This window comes from Tamandua tetradactyla, chromosome X (genome assembly GCF_023851605.1).
Source record: "Tamandua tetradactyla isolate mTamTet1 chromosome X, mTamTet1.pri, whole genome shotgun sequence".
In the NCBI taxonomy this organism is placed as follows: Eukaryota; Metazoa; Chordata; class Mammalia; order Pilosa; family Myrmecophagidae; genus Tamandua; species Tamandua tetradactyla.
The window spans coordinates 101,414,673-101,432,639 of record NC_135353.1 but is presented as its reverse complement, the minus strand read 5'-3'; the positions used below and the strand labels follow the sequence as shown (position 1 = coordinate 101,432,639).

General features: G+C 38.1%; 1 protein-coding gene across 1 annotated transcript in view; it reads left to right on the top strand.

Annotated features, from left to right (window-relative positions):
- KIF4A (kinesin family member 4A) overlaps positions 1-17,967 on the top strand; it is a 230,614-nt gene that overhangs the window by 189,514 nt on the left and 23,133 nt on the right. Inside the window, exons 25-26 of the mRNA XM_077145000.1 lie at positions 16,698-16,805; positions 17,778-17,855. Coding sequence (XP_077001115.1) covers positions 16,698-16,805; positions 17,778-17,855 — 186 coding nt within the window. The remainder of the gene's footprint in view (positions 1-16,697; positions 16,806-17,777; positions 17,856-17,967) is intronic.

The window sequence follows — 17,967 nt, the reverse complement described above, 5'->3', positions numbered from 1 at the left end:
ACAAGGTTTTCACAATCACAAATGCACAGTGTAAAAATTATATCTTTATACAATCATCTTCAAGAATCAAGGTTACTGGAACACAACTCAACAGTTTCAGGAACTTCCCTCCAGCCACTCCAATACATCATAAACTAAAAAGGTATTTCTATATAATGCATAAGAATAACCTCCAGGATAACCTCTCGATTCTGTTTGAAATCTCTCAGCCACTGAAACTTTATTTTTCTCATTTCTCTCTTCCCTCCTTTTGGTCAAGAAAGTGTTCTGAATCCTATGATGCCAGGCCCCGTCTTATCCTGGGATTTCTATCCCACATGGCCAGAGAGATTTACATCCCTAGGAGTCATGTCCCACGTAGGGGGAAGGACAGTTAGTTCACCTACCAATTTGGCTTACAAAGAGAGGCCACATTTGAGCAACAAAAGAGGTTCTCTGGATGTGATTCTTAGGCCTAATTTTTTTTAAATATTCTTTTTTTTTTAATTTCTTTTGTATTATTAAACCGAAACAACATGTAAACACATACATTCTCAACATACAAATACTCTGTGTATGGTGCACAGTCAATGGGCCACAATATCATCACATAGTAATATATTCATCACCATGATCATTTTTTAGAACATTTGCATCAATCCAGAAAAAGAAATAAAAAGAAAAAAGAAGCATCAAGGGATTGAGAAAACCCTAGAATGAGCTGAGACTCAGCATCAAGGGATTGAGAAAACCTTCTCGAGCAAAAAGGGGGAAGAGTGAAATGAGACAAAATGGCAATGGCTGAGAGATTCCAAACAGAGTCAAGAGGTTATCCTGGAGGTTATCCTTATGCATTAAGTAGATATCACCTTGTTATTCAAGATGTAATGGAGAGGCTGGAGGGAACTGCCTGAAAATGTAGAGCTGTGTTCCAATAGCCATGTTTCTTGAGGATGATTGAATAATGATATAGCTTTCACAGTGTGACTGTGTGATTGTGAAAACCTTGTGTCTGACGCTCCTTTTATCTACCTTGTCAACAGATGAGTAGAACATATGGAATAAAAATAAATAATAGGGGGAACAAATGTTAAAATAAATTTAGTATGAAATGCTAATGAAAGTGAGGGATAAGGGGTATGGTACGTATAATCTTTTTTTTTCTGTTTTTGTTTTATTTCTTTTTCTGTTGTCTTTTTATTTCTTTTTCTGAATTGATGCAAATGTTCTAAGAAATGATGAATATGCAACTAAGTGATGATATTGTGAATTACTGATTATATATGTTGATATTTTAGTTCATTTGTTAAATTTTTTTAATTAATTAATTAATTTTTTAAAAAAATAAAACTCCCACATACCTTACCCCTTACCCCTCCCTCTCATTGACCACTAGTATTTCCATCTACTCAATAGATTTTAACCTTTCATCCCACTATTTTTTTTCTATACCTCTTACCACTCCCTTTCATTGCTCACCAGTATTTCAATCTACTCAATTTATTTTAACATTTATTTCTCCAATTATTTATTTATTTTCAATCCACATTTGTTACTCATCTGTCAACATTTGCACATAAAAGGAGCATCAGATTTTGTTGGTTTGTCCAGAGTGATGCCCCAATAATTCCCAGAGTGATTTGAACAGTGAATAAAAAAGTATTTGCAAAGTCCCCTTCGGGGAATGGTGAGAATGGGGGAAAACTCAACTTCCCCAAGTTGAATTCTCGATATTCTCACTAGCAGTGTGGACAATCAAAGCTATTGGCTGAGCCCCCAATCTTGGGCTTTGTTCATATGAAACTTAACCCCACAAAGGATAGGTCAAGCCTACTTAAAATTAGGCCTAAGAGTCACCCCCAAGAGAACCTCTTTTGTTGCTCAAATGTGGCCTCTCTCTCCAGCCACACAACAAACAAACTCACCACCCTCCTTCTGTCTATGTGGGACATGACTCCCAGGGGTGTGGACCTTCCTGTCAACATGGGACAGAAATCCTGGAATGAGCTGAGATTCAGCATCAGCAGATTGAGAAAACCTTCTCTACCAAAAGGGGGTGAAATGAGACAAAATAAGCGTCAATGGCTGAGAGATTCAAAGCAGAGTCAAGAGGTTATCCTGGAAGTTATTCGTATGCATTAAATAGATATCACCTTGTTAGTCAAGATGTAGTGGAGAGGCTAGAGGGAACTGCATGAAAATGTGGAGCTGTGTTCCAGTAGCCATGTTTCTTGAAGATGATTGTATAATGATATAACTTTCACAATGTGACTGTGTGATTGTGAAAACCTTGTGTCTGATGCTCCTTTTATCTACCTTATCAACAGACAAGTAAAACATACGGAATAAAGATGGATAATAGAGGGAACAAATGTTACAATAAATTTAGAGTGAAATGCTGGTGATTGGTGAGGTGGAGGAGTGGGGGGTATGGTATGTAATGAATTTTTTTCTGCTTTTTTTTTATTTCTTTTTCTGAATAGATGCAAATTTTCCAAGAAATGATCATGATGATGAATATGCAACTATGTGATGATATTGTGAATTACTGATTATGTATGTAGAACAGAATGATCAAAAGTTATGAATGTTTGCGTTTGGTGTTTTTTTGGTATTTAAAAAAATTTTTTTAATTAATAAAAAAGATGAAAAAAATGAGCATCAGACACAAGGATTTCACAATCACACTGCAAAAGCCATATCATTACACATTCATCTTCAAGAAACATGGCCACTGGAACACAACTCCACAGTCTCGCACCCACGTCCAGCTTCTCCAACACACCTTAAACTAAAAAGGGGATATCTATACAATGCATAAGAATAACTTCCAGGATAACCTCTCGACTCTGCTTGAAATCTCTCAGCCAATGAAACTTTGTCTCATTTCTCTCTTCCCCCTTTTGGTCAAGAAGTTTTCTCAGTCCCTTGATGCTGAGTCCCAGCTCATTCTAGGATTTCTGTCCCACATTGCCAGGGAGATTTACAACCCTGGGAGCCTAGTCCCACGCAGAGAGGGGAAGTGTGCCAAGCCTGCTTATCGTGTTGGCTTGAGAGAGATAGGCCACATCTGAGCAACTAAAGAGGTTCTCTAGGTGTGACTCTTAGGCCTAATTTTAAGTAGCTTACCCTATCCTTTGCAGGAATAATTTTCATTGGGGAAATGCCAAGATCGAGGGCTTAGCCTATTGATTTGCTTGTTTCCACTGCTTGGAAGAATATCAGAAATTGTCCAAATGGGGAAGTTGAATATTTCCTCCTTTCTCCCAGTCCCTCTTTGCCCATTTTAAAATTTTTGATTGGGTGTTTTTTTGTTTTTGTTGTTGAATTGTAGCAGTTCTTATATATTCTGGATATTAAACTTATCAGATATATGGTTAGCAATTATTTTCCTCCATTCTACATGTTGCCTTTTCACTTTCTTGAGAATATCTTTTGACATGCAAAAGTTTTTAACTTTGATGAAGTCCATTTTGTCTACTTTTTCTTTTGTTGCTTGTGCTTTCAGAATTCACTGCCAAATCAAGGTTATTGAAGGTTTCCCCATATGTTTTCTTCTAAGAATCTTATGGTTTTAGCTTTTATGTTTAGGTCCTTGATCCACTTAGAGTTAATATTTTTATATGGTTGAACTCCCAATTCTATTCCATTGGTCTATATGTGTATGTTTATGCTAATACTGCACTGTTTTAATTACTTTGGCTTTGTAGGAAGTTTTGAAATTTGGAAATGTTAGTCCTCCAACTTTGTTCTTCTTTTTCCATATTGATTTGGCTATTAGGAATGCCTTGGATTTCCATATGAACAGAAAGAGAAGTAACTTGTCCAAGTTTATACAAACCAGTGGCAATGGTTTATATCTTAGACTCTGACTTGAATATCAAGATTAATATAATGATTATATTCAGGAGTTATAACGGTTATTTTTAAATACTGAGAAACTGAGCTGTTTGTATATAACCTGGTCATTCCCAGAAACTCCGGGTATTTTTATGACACTTGAGACTCCGAGTTAGAGCTCTGAAGCTGTGAAAGTCAGCAGTGCCCCATACAGGAACTGTTTAAAAAGTTGAAAAAGGGATCAGACTTCAACTTGAGATATAAATGAAGCTGATCTGGATAGGACTGGGATAGATCAGAGTACAGGGTAAAGGATGATATTATCCATATTTTAAAACTTCAACTTCTGTGTGAAATGAAAGAGAGAGATGTTTATTTGATGCAAAATTTATATTTTGGATACCACATTACCTAATTTAACTTCTATGGTCAGTTTAGGTGAATACCATAAGTACATGGAATCTTGAATAGGGTAGGAGCTCTTGTTGGTTTGTCCAGGTTAGTGTGATATCCCAATATATCCCAGAGTAATTTGGGCAGTAAATAAAGACGTATTTGCAGAGTCCCCTTCGGGGACCAGGGAGAAAGGAAATATTCAACTTCCTCCATCTGGGAAATTCCTGATATTCTCACAAATAGTGGGGACAACCAAGTCAGTAGGCTGAGCCATTGATCTTGGGGTTTACCCCTATGAAACTTATTTCCTGCAAAGGATAGGCTAAGCCTACTTAAAATTAGGCCTAAAAAATGTCAGTACTATGCAGGGTTTTGAAAATAGATGGTAACTCATATTTTAAAACTTTAACTTATATGTGAGACTAAAGGAAAAAAATGTTTATTTGGTACAAAATTTATACTTTGACTAGTACATATCCTAATATAATTTATGTGGACAGTATAATTGAGCACCATAAGTACATGGAACCTTGAGTAGGGGATGATACTTTGTAGGTTTGTCCAGAGTGATGCCACGATAAATCTCAGAGTGATTTTAACAGTGATTAAAACAATATTTGCAAAGCCCCCTTGGGGGAACGGTGAGAAAGGGGGAAAATTCAACTTCCCCAATTTGGAGAATTCCTGATATTCTCACAAGTAGTGGAGACAACCAAAGCAATAGGCTGAGCCCTCAATCTTGGGGTTTGTTCATATGAAACTTAACCCTGAAAGGATAGGTTAAGTCTACTTAAAAATTAGACCTAAGATTCACTTCTAGAGAATGTCTTTTCTTGCTCAAATGTGGCCTCTCTCTCTCAGCCAATATGACAAGCAAACTGACTGCCCTCTCCCTCTCTACATGGGACATGACTCCCAGGGGTGTGGACTTCATGGCAACGTGGGACAGAAATCCTAAAATGCACTGAGACTCAGCATCAAGGAATTGAGAAAACCTTCTCGACCAAAAGGGGGAAGAGTGAAATGAGAAAAAATAAAGTGTCAACAGCTGAGAGATTCCAAACAGAGTTTAAAGGTTCTCCTGGAGGTTATTCTTATGCATTATATGGATATCACCTTTTTAGTTAAGGTGTAATGGAGAGGCTGGAGGGAACTTTCCTGAAAATGTAGAGTTGTGTTCCAGTAGCCATGTTTCTTGAAGATGATTGTATAATGATAATAGCTTCTGCAATATGGCTATGTGATTATGAAAACCTTGTATCTGATGCTCCTTTTATCTGCCTTATCGACAGATGAGTGAAACATATGGATTAAAAATAAATAATAGAGGGAACAAATGTTGAAATAAATTTAGTAGACTGAAATGCTGGTGATCGGTGAAGGGGAGGGGTAGGTTATGGTATGTCTGCATTTTTTTCTCTTTTCTTTTTATTTTTTTTTCTGGATTGACGCAAATCTTCTGAGAGGTGATTGTGGTGATAAATATGCAACTATGTGGTGGTATTGTGAGTTGTTGATTATATACCAAGAATGGAATGATCATATGTTAAGAATGCTCGTGTTTGTATGTTGTTGTGTTTAAAAAAATTTTTTTAATTAAAAAAAAAGAGCACATGTAGCTGAGTTCATTAGTTGGTGCAATTGAAGGTCAATGAAAAAAAAATTATTCCTAAAAGTCACCCCCAGAAAACTTCTTTTGTTACTCAAATGTGGCCCTCTCTCTAAGCCAAATTGGTAGGTGAATTCACTGCCCTCTCTCTCTACGTGAGTCATGACTCACAGGGGTGTAAATCTCCCTGGCAACATGGAACAGAACTCCCAGAATGAGACAGGACCTGGTATCATAGGATTCAGAAAACCTTCTTAACCAAAAGGGGGAAGAGAGAAATGAGAAAAATAAAGTTTCAGTGGCTGAGAGATTTCAAACAAAATCAAGAGATTATCCTGGAGGTTATTCTATGCTTTATATAGAAATCCCTTTTAAGTTTATGGTATATTGGAGTGGCTGGAGGGAAGTACCTGACACTGTTGAGTTGTGTTCCAGTAACCTTGATTCTTGAAGATGACTGTGTAATGATATAACTTTTACAATGTGACTGTGTGATTGTGAAAACCTTGTGCCTGTTGCTCCCTTTATCCAGGGTATGGACAGATGAGTAAAAAAATCAGGCAGCTTCTAAGAAAAAAGGAGGCCAAGATGGAGGCTTAGCAAGTTTTGAGATTTAGTTCATGCTCCAGAGCAACTAGTAAATAGCCACGAACAGTACAGAACAACTGCTGGGGCCACATCGGTGGCCAGACACACAGCGTACCCCAGTCTGGACCAACTGGACCAGCTGTGAGCCCACACAGAGCCATGAGTAGTCCCCCAAGCCGTGGTAGCCAGTGCCTCTCCCCCACAACCTGCTTCCCAGAGGGGAAAGGAAAGAGAGTTTACCAGCAGCAGGGGCTTAACGCAACCAAACTCCAACTGTGGAGTTTATTAACAAATTCTGACTACTAAAAATAGGCCCCTAGTTCAGCTGGACCTCGAGTAAAAGTAGAGGTCACTGGGGTTTTTGCCCCAGTGCAGAGGAGTAGGGCTGATGAAAAAAGAAAAAAAAAAAAAAAACAGAGGTTGTTTTTTTAATTTGAAAAGGTCTGGGCCCTGAAGGACAGAAGGGGGCACATAGTACCTAGAGATACACTGAGAAACGTACCAACTCAAGTTCTTGATTGGTAAGCCCAAGGAACAGGGGTCCTGCTCTGAAAAGGACTTCCTCTTTTGTTTTGGTGACTGTGTTTCTATGGATTGACTGCTCTTTGGATACTGCTGCAAGGCTTCTTGGGCTCCACTGCCGGAAGAATAGGCAGAATTAAGCTTGTTTGAGTGTTTATCTGGAGCTTGTGCCTTCCCCAGGAGAGGGGTGGGGCCCAGCTCAGGTGGAATCCCTCTCTCAAGGACTTCAGACCCCAGTGTCTGCAAAAAGAAACAATTAAAACCAGACTACAACCTCTCCTCCGTCTCCACCATGCCCCCAGTAGGGAGAGTCTACTAAAGTTGAAGGTACCGCATCATCTTATGCTGATGGGACATGCAGGCAGACAAGCACCACATGCTGGGCAGAATAGGAAAAATGGAGAGCCCAGAGGCTTCATAGGAAATTCTTTCAATTTGCCTGGGTCTCACCCTCAAGGAAAACTGACAAAGGTGACTCTTTCCTCCTCACAGGAGGCCAGTTTGCTCTGGGAAGATCTGACTGGGGTCTATAATACCTAAGTAGACCTAAGGGGCAAAAAAGGCATCATACAAGCAGGGCAAGAAACACGAAAGCAAGAACTGAAAAATTCTGCTCTGTTAAACAAAACCTAAGCTAGAGGTCCAAAATAAGCTGAACTGAATATCAAAGAACAGATAGACAACAAAGTGATCCAGCAGGAAAATCCTAGGTAAAAAAAAGTGAAAACAATCTCCACAATAAACTAATTAAGGTAATTAAATGCCTAGATGCCTTCAAAGGATAGGAATAGAAGGGAACTTCCTCAACATGATAAAGGGAATATATGAAAAACCCACAACTAACATCATCCTCAATCGGGAAAAACTGAAAACTTTCCCCCTAAGATCAGGAACAAGACAAGGATGTCCACTATCACCACTGATGTTCAACATTGTGTTGGGAGTTCTAGCCAGAGCAATTAGACTAGAAAAAGAAATACAAGGCATCAAAATTGGAAAGGAAGAAGTAAAACTCTCACTGTTTGCAGATGATATGATTCTATATGTCGAAAACCCCAAAAAATCCACAGCGAAACTACTAGAGTTAATAAATGAGTACAGCAAAGTTGGAGGGTGCAAGATCAACACTCAGAAATCTGTCGTGTTTCTGTACACTAATAATGAACACTCTGAGGGGAGGAAATCAAGAAAAGAATTCTATTTACAATTGCAACCAAACAAATAAAATATTTAGGAGTAAATTTAGCTAAAGAGACGAAAGACCTATAGAAAGAAAACTACAAGAAATTGTTGAAAGAAATCACAGATGACCTAAATAGATGGAAGGGCATACCATGTTCATGGATTGGAAGACTAAATATAGTTAAGATGTTAATTCTACCTAAATTGATCTATAGATTCAATGTAATACCAATTAAAATCCAAAAAACTTTCTTTTCAGAAAGAGAAAAGCCAGTAACCAAATTTATCTTGAAGGGCATGGTGCCTCGAATACCTACAAGTATCCTGAGGAGGAAAAAGTGAAGTTGGAGATCTCACGCTACCTGACTTTAAGGTGTATTATGAAGCTACAGTGGTCAAAACAGCATGGTACTGGCATAAAGATAGATATACTGGCAAATGGAATCAAATAGAGTGTTAAGATATAGACCCTCTCATCATGGACAGTTGATCTTTGATAAGGCACTCAAGCCAACTCACCTTGGACAGAACAGTCTCTTCAATAAATGGTGCCTAGAGAACTGGATATCCATGTGCAAAAGAATGAAAAATGACCCTGTCTCACACCCTGTACAAAAATTAACTCAAAATGGATCAAAGACCTAAACATTAGATCTAAGACCATAAAAGTGTTAGAAGAAAATGTAGGGAAATATCTTATAAATCTTATACTATGAGTCAGTTTTCTAGACCTTACACCCAAAGCAAGAACATTGAAGAAAGAAAGAAAGAAATGGGAGCTCCTCAAAATTAAACACTTTTGAATTCCGGGCCAAGATGGCAGCTTACCAATGTGTGCATTTCAGTTCATCCTCCAGAACAACTACTAAATAACCAGAAACAGTACAGAACAACTCCTGGGACCACATCAGTGACCGGACACACAGCGTACCCCAGTCTGGACCAGCTGGGCTGGCTGCGAGCCTCCCCAGAACTGTGAGTTCCCAAGCCATGGCAGCCAGCGACCTTCCCCCACAGGCTGCTTCCTAGAGGGGAAGGAAAGAGATTTTACCAGCAGTAGGGCCTGAGCCCAACCAAACACCAATTGCGGAATTAACAAATTCTGACTACTAAAAATAGGGCCCCAGCTCAGATGACTCTGGTCAAAGCTGAGGTCACTCATTTTTGCCCCAGCATCAAGGGGGCAGGGCTGATGGAAAAAGAAAAAAAGAAAAAGGAAACAAAAGTTTTTGTGGGTGTGTTTCTACAAAGGCTTGACTGCCTTTGGATACAGCAGCAGGGCTTCTCAGGCTGCAACTGTCCCAGGCATAGGCAGAAACAAGGTTGCTTGAGGGCTTGTCTGGAGCCTATGCTTTCCCCATGGGAGGGGTGAAGCCCAACTCAGGAGGAAACCCTCTCTCAAGGAATTCAGACAACAGGGCGTGGTAATTTGAAGCCATTAAAACCAGCATACAACCTCTCCTCTGTCTCACCACATCCCCTGCAGGGAGAGTCTGCCAAAGTTAAAGATACGACATCATCTTATGCTGGTGGGACCTGCAGGCAGACAAGCACCACATATTGGGCACGATAAGAAAAACAGAGCCCAGAGACCTCACAGGAAAGTCTCTCTACCTGATGGGTCTCACCCTCAGGGAAAACCGACGCAGGTGACTCTTTCCTCCTGACAGGAGGCCAGTTTGGTCTGGAAAAATCTGGCTAGGATCTTAATACCTAAGTATACCCTCCTAAGCAGTGGGGAGGCACCATACAAGCGGGGCAAGAAATAAGAAAATAAGAACAGAAAAATTCTTTTCTGTTAAACAAAACCTAAGCTAGAGATCCAGATAAAGCTGAACTGAATGTCAAAGAATAGATAGACAACAAATTCAACCAGGAAGAAAACCCTAGGTAAAAGAAGTGAAAACAATCTCCAGAATAAACTAATTAAGGTAATTGAATGCCTAGACACCAGCAAAATATAACAAATCACACTAGAAAAATTGAAGATATGGCCCAGTCAAAGGAACAAACCAACAATTCAAATGAGATACAGGAGCTGAAACAGTTATTTCAGAATACACGAACAGACATGGAAAACCTCATCAAAAAACAAATCAATGAATTGAGGAGGGATATAAAGAAGGCAAGGAATGAACCAAACGAAGAAATCTAAAGATTCAAAAATCAAATCACAGAACGTATGGGAATGAATGCATGGTAGAAGAGATTAAAAAAACAGTGGAAACCTACAATGGTAGATTTCGATGGGCAGAACATAGGATTAGTGAACTGGAGGACAGAACATCTGAAATCTGACAAGAAAAAGAAATATAGGGAAAAATGGAAAAATATGAGCAGGGACTTAGGGAACTGAATGACATTATGAAGCACATGAATATATGTGTTCTGCATGTCGAGAAAAGAAAGGAAAAGGAGGAGAAAACCTAATGGAGGAAATTACCACTGAAAATTTCCCAACTCTTATGAAAGACTTAAAATTACAGATCCAAGAATTGCACCATACTCCAAAGAGAATAGATCCAAGTAGATGTACTCCAGGATATTTACTAATCAGAATGTCAGAGGTCAGAGAATGAGAGAATCTTGAAAGCAGCAAGAGAAAAGCAATTCATCACATACAAGGGAAGCCCAATAAGACTATGCATAGATTTCTCAGCAGAAACTATGGAGGCAAGAAGACTGTGGGATGATACATTTAAATTATTAAAGGAGAAAAACTGCCAACCGAAAATTCTATACCCAGCAAAGTTGTCCTTCATAAATGAGGGAGAAGTTAAGACATTTTCAGACAAAAAATCACTGAGAATTTGTGACCAAGAGATCAGCTCTGCAAGAAATACTAAAGGGAGCAATAGACAGATACGAAAAGACAAGAGAGAGGTGTGGAGAAGAGTGTAGAAAGGAAGACTATGAGTAAAGGTAAAAAGAAGGAAAATTAGATATGACATGTAAAATCCAAAAGGCAAAATGGTAGAAGAAAGTACTACCCATGCAGTAATAACACTGAATGTTAGTGGATTAAATGCCCTAATCAAAAGACATAGTCTAGCAGAATGGATTTAAAAAACAGGACCCATCTATATGCTGTCTCTACTCAAAAGACATGAGGGCAAGGACACAAACAGACATTTGCACACCAATGTTTATAGCAGCATTATTTACAATTACCAAGAGATGAAAACAGCTAAAATGTCCATCATCAGATGGGTGGCTAAACTAACTGTGGCATATACATAAGATGAAATATTATGCAGCTGTAAGACAGAATAAAGTTATGAAGTGTGTAACAACATGGATGGACCTTAAGGACATTATGCTGAGTGAGATTAGCCAGAAACAGACGGACAAATTCTGTATGGTCTCACTGATATGAACTAACATTAATGAATGAACTTGGAATATTTCATTGGTAACCGAGACCATCAGGAGATAGAAATAGGGTAAGATATTGGGTAACTGGAGCTGAAGGGATACAGATTGTGCAACAGGAATGAATGTAAAAACTCAGAAATGGATAGCACAATACTACCTAACTGTAATACAATTATGTTAAAACACTGAATGAAGCTGGATGTGAGAATGATAGAGGGAGGAGGGCTGGGGGCACAAAAGAAATCAGAAAGAAAGATAGATGATAAAGATTGGGATGGTGTAATCTAGGAATGCCTAGAGTGTATAATGATAGTGACTAAATGTACAAATTTTGGAAATGTTTTTGCATGAGGAAAAACAAAGGAATGTCATGACCGCAGGGTGCTGAAAATAGATGATAATTAATATTTTAAAATTTTACCTTATGTGTAAGACTAAAGCAAAAAATGTTTATTTGGTACAAAATTTATATTTTGACTAGTACATCTCCCGATATAACTTATGTAGATAGTTGGTTGAACAACATAAATACATTGAACCTTGGGTAGGATATGAGATTTTGTTGGTTAGTCCAGAATGATGCCCTAATGAATCCCAGAGTGATTTGATCAATGAGTAGAAAAGTATTTGCAAAGCCCACTTCGGGGAATGGTGAGAATGGGGGAAAATTCAACTTCCCCAAGTTGAATTCTTGATATTCTCACAAGCAGTGTGGACAGCCAAAGCTATAGGCTGAGCCCCCAAGCTTGGGATTTGTTCTTATGAAACTTGACCCCACAAAGGATAGGTCAAGCCTACTTAAAATTTAGGCCTAAGAGTCACCCCCCAAGAGAACCTCTTTTGTGCTCAGATGTGGCCTCTCTCTCCAGCCAACACAGCAAGCAAACTCACCACTCTCCCCCTGTCTATGTGGGACATGACTCCCATGAGTGTGGACCTTCCTGTCAATGTGGGATAGAAATACTAGAGTGAGCTGAAACTCAGCATAAAGCGATTGAGAAAAACACTAGAATGAGCTGAGACCCAGCATCAAGGGATTGAGGAAACCTTCTCAACCAAAAGGGGAAAGAGTGAAATGAGACAAAGTGTCAATGGCTGAGAGATTCCAAACAGAGTCAAGAAGTTATCCTGGAGGTTATTCTTATGCATTAAGTAGATATCACCTTGTTATCCAAGATGTAAGGAGAGGGTGGAGGGAACTGCCTGAAAATGTAGAGCTGTGTTCCAGTAGCCATGTTTCTTGATGATGATTATGTAATAATATAGCTTTCACAATGTGACTGTGTGATTGTGAAAACCTTGTGTCTGATGCTCCTCTTATCTACCTTGTCAACAGACAAGTAGAACATATGGAATAAAAATAAAGAATAGGGGGAGCAAATGTTAAAATAAATTTAGTTTGAAATGGTAGTGATCAATGAAAGGGAGGGGTAAGGAGTATGGTATATATAATTTTTTTTCTGTTTTTGTTTTATTTTTCTATTGTCTTTTTGTTTTTCTGGATTGATGCAAATGTTCTAAGAAACGATCATGATGATGAATATGCAACTGTGTGATGATATTTTAATTACTGATTATATGTGTAGAATGGATTGAGCATATGTTAAGAATGTTTGTGTTTCTTTCTTCTAATATTTTTTTAATTATTAAAAAAATTTAACACTTTTGCACATCGAAGAACTTCATCAAGAAAGTAAAACAACAGCCTACACAATGGGAGACAATATTTGGAAACGATATAACTGATAAAGGTGTAGTATCCAGAATATATAAAGAGATTGTTCAACTCAACAACAAAAAGACAGCCAACCCAATTACAAAATGGGCAGAATACTTGAACAGACACTTCTCAGAAGAGGAAATACAAATGGCCAAAGGGCACATGAAGAGGTACTCAACTTCCCAGGCTATTAGAGAAATGCAAATCAAAACCACAATGAGATATCATCTCACCCCCACCAGAATAATCATTATCAATAAAACAGAAAATGACAAGTGCTGGAGAGGATGTGGAGAAAGAGACACACTTATCCACTGTTGGTGGGAATGTCAAATGATGCAACCGCTGTGCAAGGCAGTTTCGAGGTTCCTCAAAAACCTGAATATACAATTGCCATATGACCTAGCAATACCATTGCTAGGTATCTGCTCAAAGGACATCAGGGCAAGGAAACAAATGGTCATTTGCACACCAATGTTTAGAGCAGCATTATTTACAATTGCAAAGAGATGGAAACTGCCAAAATGTCCATCAACATACAGGTGGCTAAACAAACTGTGGTATATACATACGATGGAATATTATGCAGCTGTAAGACAGAATAAAGTTATGAAGTATGTAACAACATGGATGGACCTTAAGGACATTATGCTGAGTGAGATTAGCCAGAAACAAAAGGACAAATACTGTATGGTCTCACTGATATGAACTGACATTAGTGAATAAACTTGGAGAATGTCATTGGTAACAGAAACCATCAGGAGATAGAAATAGGGTAAGATATTGGGTAATTGGAGCTGAAGGGATATGGATTGTGCAACAGGACTGAATGTAAAACTCAGAAATGAACAGCACAATACTACCTAACTGCAATACAATTATGTTAAAACACTTAATGAAGCTGAGTGTGAGAATGATAGAGGAAGGAGGGCTGGGGGCACAAATGAAATCAGAAAGAAAGACAATAAAGACTGAGATAGTATAATCTAGGAATGCCTAGAGTGTATAATGATAGAGACTAAATGCACAAATTTTAAAGATGTTTTTGCATGAGGAAGAACAAAGGAATGTCATTACTGCAGGGTGCTGAAAATAGATGGTAATTAAGATTTTGAAATTTTACCTTATGTGTGAGACTAAAGCAAAAAATGTTTATTTGGTACAAAATTTCTATTTTGTCTAGTGCATTTCCTAATATAACTTATGTAGACAGCTTAATTGAACACCATAAGTACATGGAACCTTGAGTAAGACATGAGATTTTGTTGGTTAGCCCAGAGTGATTCCCTGATAAATCCCAAAGTGATTTGAACAGTGAATAAAAAAGTACTTGCAAAGTCCAGTGAGAAAGGGGGAAAATTCAACTTCTCCAAGTTGAATTCTCGATATTCTCACAAGCAGTGTGGCCAATCAAAGCTATAGGCTGTTCCCCCAATCTTTGGGTTTGTTCATATGAAACTTAACCACACAAAGTTTAGGTCAAGCCTACTTAAAATTAGGCCTAAGAGTCACCACCAAGAGAGCCTCTTTTGTTGCTCAGATATGGCCTCTCTCTCCAGCCAACACAACAAGCAAACTCACCACCCTCCCCCTGTCTACATGGGACATGATTCCCAGGGGTGTGGACCTTCCTGGCAACGTGGGACAGAAATCTTGGAATGAGCTGAGACTCAGCATCAAGGGATTGAGAAAAACTCTAGAATGAGCTGAGACTCAGCATCAGGGGATTAAGAAAACCTTCTCGACCAAAAGGGGGAAGAATGAAATGAGACAAATGTCAGTGGCTGAGAGATTCCAAACAGAGTCAAGAGGTTGTCCTGGAGGTTATTCTTACTCATTAAATAGATATCACCTTATTAGTCAAGATGTAGTAGAGAGGCTGGAGGGAACTGCCTGAAAATGTAAAGCTGTGTTCCAGTAGCCATGTTTCTTGTCAGTTATTTTATAATGATATAGCTTTCACAATGTGGCTGTGTGATTGTGAAAACCTTGCGTCTGATGCTCCTTTTATCTATCTTACCAACAGACGTGTAAAACATATGGAATAAAGATGAATAATAGAGGGAACAAATGTTAAAATAAATTTAGAGTGAAATGCTAGTGATCGGTGAGGTGAAGGAGTGGGGTGTATGGTATGTATGAATTTTTTCTGTTTTCGTTTTATTTCTTTTTCTGAATAGATGCAAATGTTCCTAGAAGTGATCATGATGATGAATATGCAACTATGTGAACGGAGTGATCAAAAGTTATGAGTGTTTGCATTTGACTGGTTTTTTTGGTATTTTTTAAAAAATTTAAAAATTAATTTTAAAAAATGTAGTGGAGAGGCTGGAGGGAACTGACTGAAAATATAGAGCTCTGTTCCAGTAGCCATGTTTCTTGATGATGATTGTGTAATCACATAGATTTCACAGTGTGACTGTGTTACTGTGAAAACCTTGTATATGATACTCCTTTTATCTACCTTATCAACAGACTAGTAAAACAAATGGAATAAACATAAATAATAGGGGAAACAAATGTTAAAATAAATTTAGTTTGAAATGCTAGTGATCAACGAAAGGTAGGGGTAAAGAGTATAGTATATATGCATTTTTTTCTGTTTTCTTTTTATTTCTTTTTCTGAGTTGATGCAAATGTTCTAAGAAGTGATCTTGATGATGAATATGCAACTGTGTGATGATATAGTGAACTACTGATTATCTATGTAGACTGGAATGATCAAAAGTTAAGAATGTTTGCGTTTGGTGTTTTTTGGTATTTAAAAAATAAAATTAAAAAATAAATAATAGGGGGAACAAATGTTAAAATAAAAACTTAGTAGATTGAAATGCTAGTGATCAATGAAAGGGAGGGGTAAGGGGTATGTATGAATTTTTTTCTGTTGTCTTTATTTCTTTTTCTGAATTTATGCAAATGTTCTATGAAATCATGATGATGAATATACAACTATGTGATGAAAAGAAAGAATGTTCATATTGCATGTTGATTGGTTTTATTAATAAAAATTTAAAGAAAATAAGGGCAAAAAATAAATAATGGGTGGGGGGATTAGGGGTAAAATAAATTGGGTAGATGGAAACACTACCACTGAGAAGGTGGTAGAAGAAGGTCACTGAGAAGGTGGGGTAAGGGGTATGGGATATATGAGTTTTTTCTTTTTACTTTTTCTAGAGTGATGCAAATGTTCTGAAAATGATCATGGTGATGAATACAGAACTATGTGATGATATTTTGAGCCATTAATTGTATACTTTGGTTGGACTATATGTTTTTGAAGGTATTTCAGTAAAAACAGTTTGTAAAAAAATTAATACGCTAATGAACATCATGTCTATGCTTGCTTTTTCAAGCAGTGAGAGCAAAAGAAAACATTTTAGTTAAGCCATATAGGAGTCTCCTGGAAAACTATTTGAACTAAGCCAAAATTCCTTTTTCTCCTTATTCTTTCAGTGCTGCCCATTTTATATGAGTATTTTTCTCTAGGTTCTGTACCTTCTCAGCCAGTTGCAGCAAAGCCAGATGGCAGAGAAGCAGCTGGAAGAGTCAGTGAATGAAAAGGAGCAACAGCTTCTGAGCACACTCAAGTTTCAGGTATGATAACAAGGGAAAGACTGCCAGAGATGGGTTTCACTGGCCTGATTAAGAATCTTATCTGATTTAGACCATTGCATCAATGCAGAGACTAATGAACTACTAAAAAATGTTTATAATTGTAGCCTCTACTGCTTTTGGCCCTATTTTATCAGTTTAGGGCTACTTAGAGTATAGCCACACATAGAATAATCTCATTTCAGGAATAGAAACAGCAGTACATTCTCCATAGCAGACTCTGAGGTTTGCTGGTGTTTTGCCTGAAACCTGAATTCTGAACAGTTAAGGAAGTGAAATCATCCAGTAGTTATATCTACTTCATCTTTCTGGGCTTGTTCTTCTTAGCTGAAACCTGAAATGTTTGTAAATGCCTGGGGTCTGAATTTCTTCCAGAGGCTGGGAACACCACACCCTTTAGTAGCATGTTAGAGCACTATTTTAGTCCATCTTTGAATCTTTTACCTGAGTCTCTAGAATTTTCTTGGCACCTCCCATCTAAGACACAACCATGCTAGTTAAGGTTATCTTAAGTGCCAGGCAGAAAAACGAAGAATCATTTCAGTTTAATCAGGCTTATTAGAGTATCAAATAAACTGCCTAGTCTATGTTCAGAAGAGTTAATGAAGTATATAGACTTCAAGGAAACAGAGCGGACTTGTGGATTTCTTGAATCAGCATCCTGATGTGAATAAGAGATGTGAGCCTAGAGAATGGAAAAGAATAATGAAGGTGTGCAGGGCAGAACATGTGGTTCCTATGAGTGCCTCAGGGCTTTTGGGAACACTGAGAAAGACCGAGCATTCAGGGCTCCTAGGAACTGGAATCTTTTTTCTGGGTGCCAATGCGTGCTGTGCGAAAACCATCTGCCTCCAGCAACTTGGCAGTAGTATATTTTCATCTGTGTGAGTTGTTTGGTAACCCACATGTAGTGCCCAAAATAATCCCACCTATCACTGCACTATCTGGAAATAGGATGAAGAACTTGAAAAGATGCGAGAAGTGTGTGAGCAAAATCAGCAGCTCTTCCAAGAAAATGAAATCATCAAGCAGGTAATATGGTTTCCAACCCTCTTGGTAAACCCTGGGAGACCCTGGTACTACAGAGGCCAGCCCTTTAGAGCAACCTTTAGCTTGAGGACTTGGCTCTACATTGTATTCTATG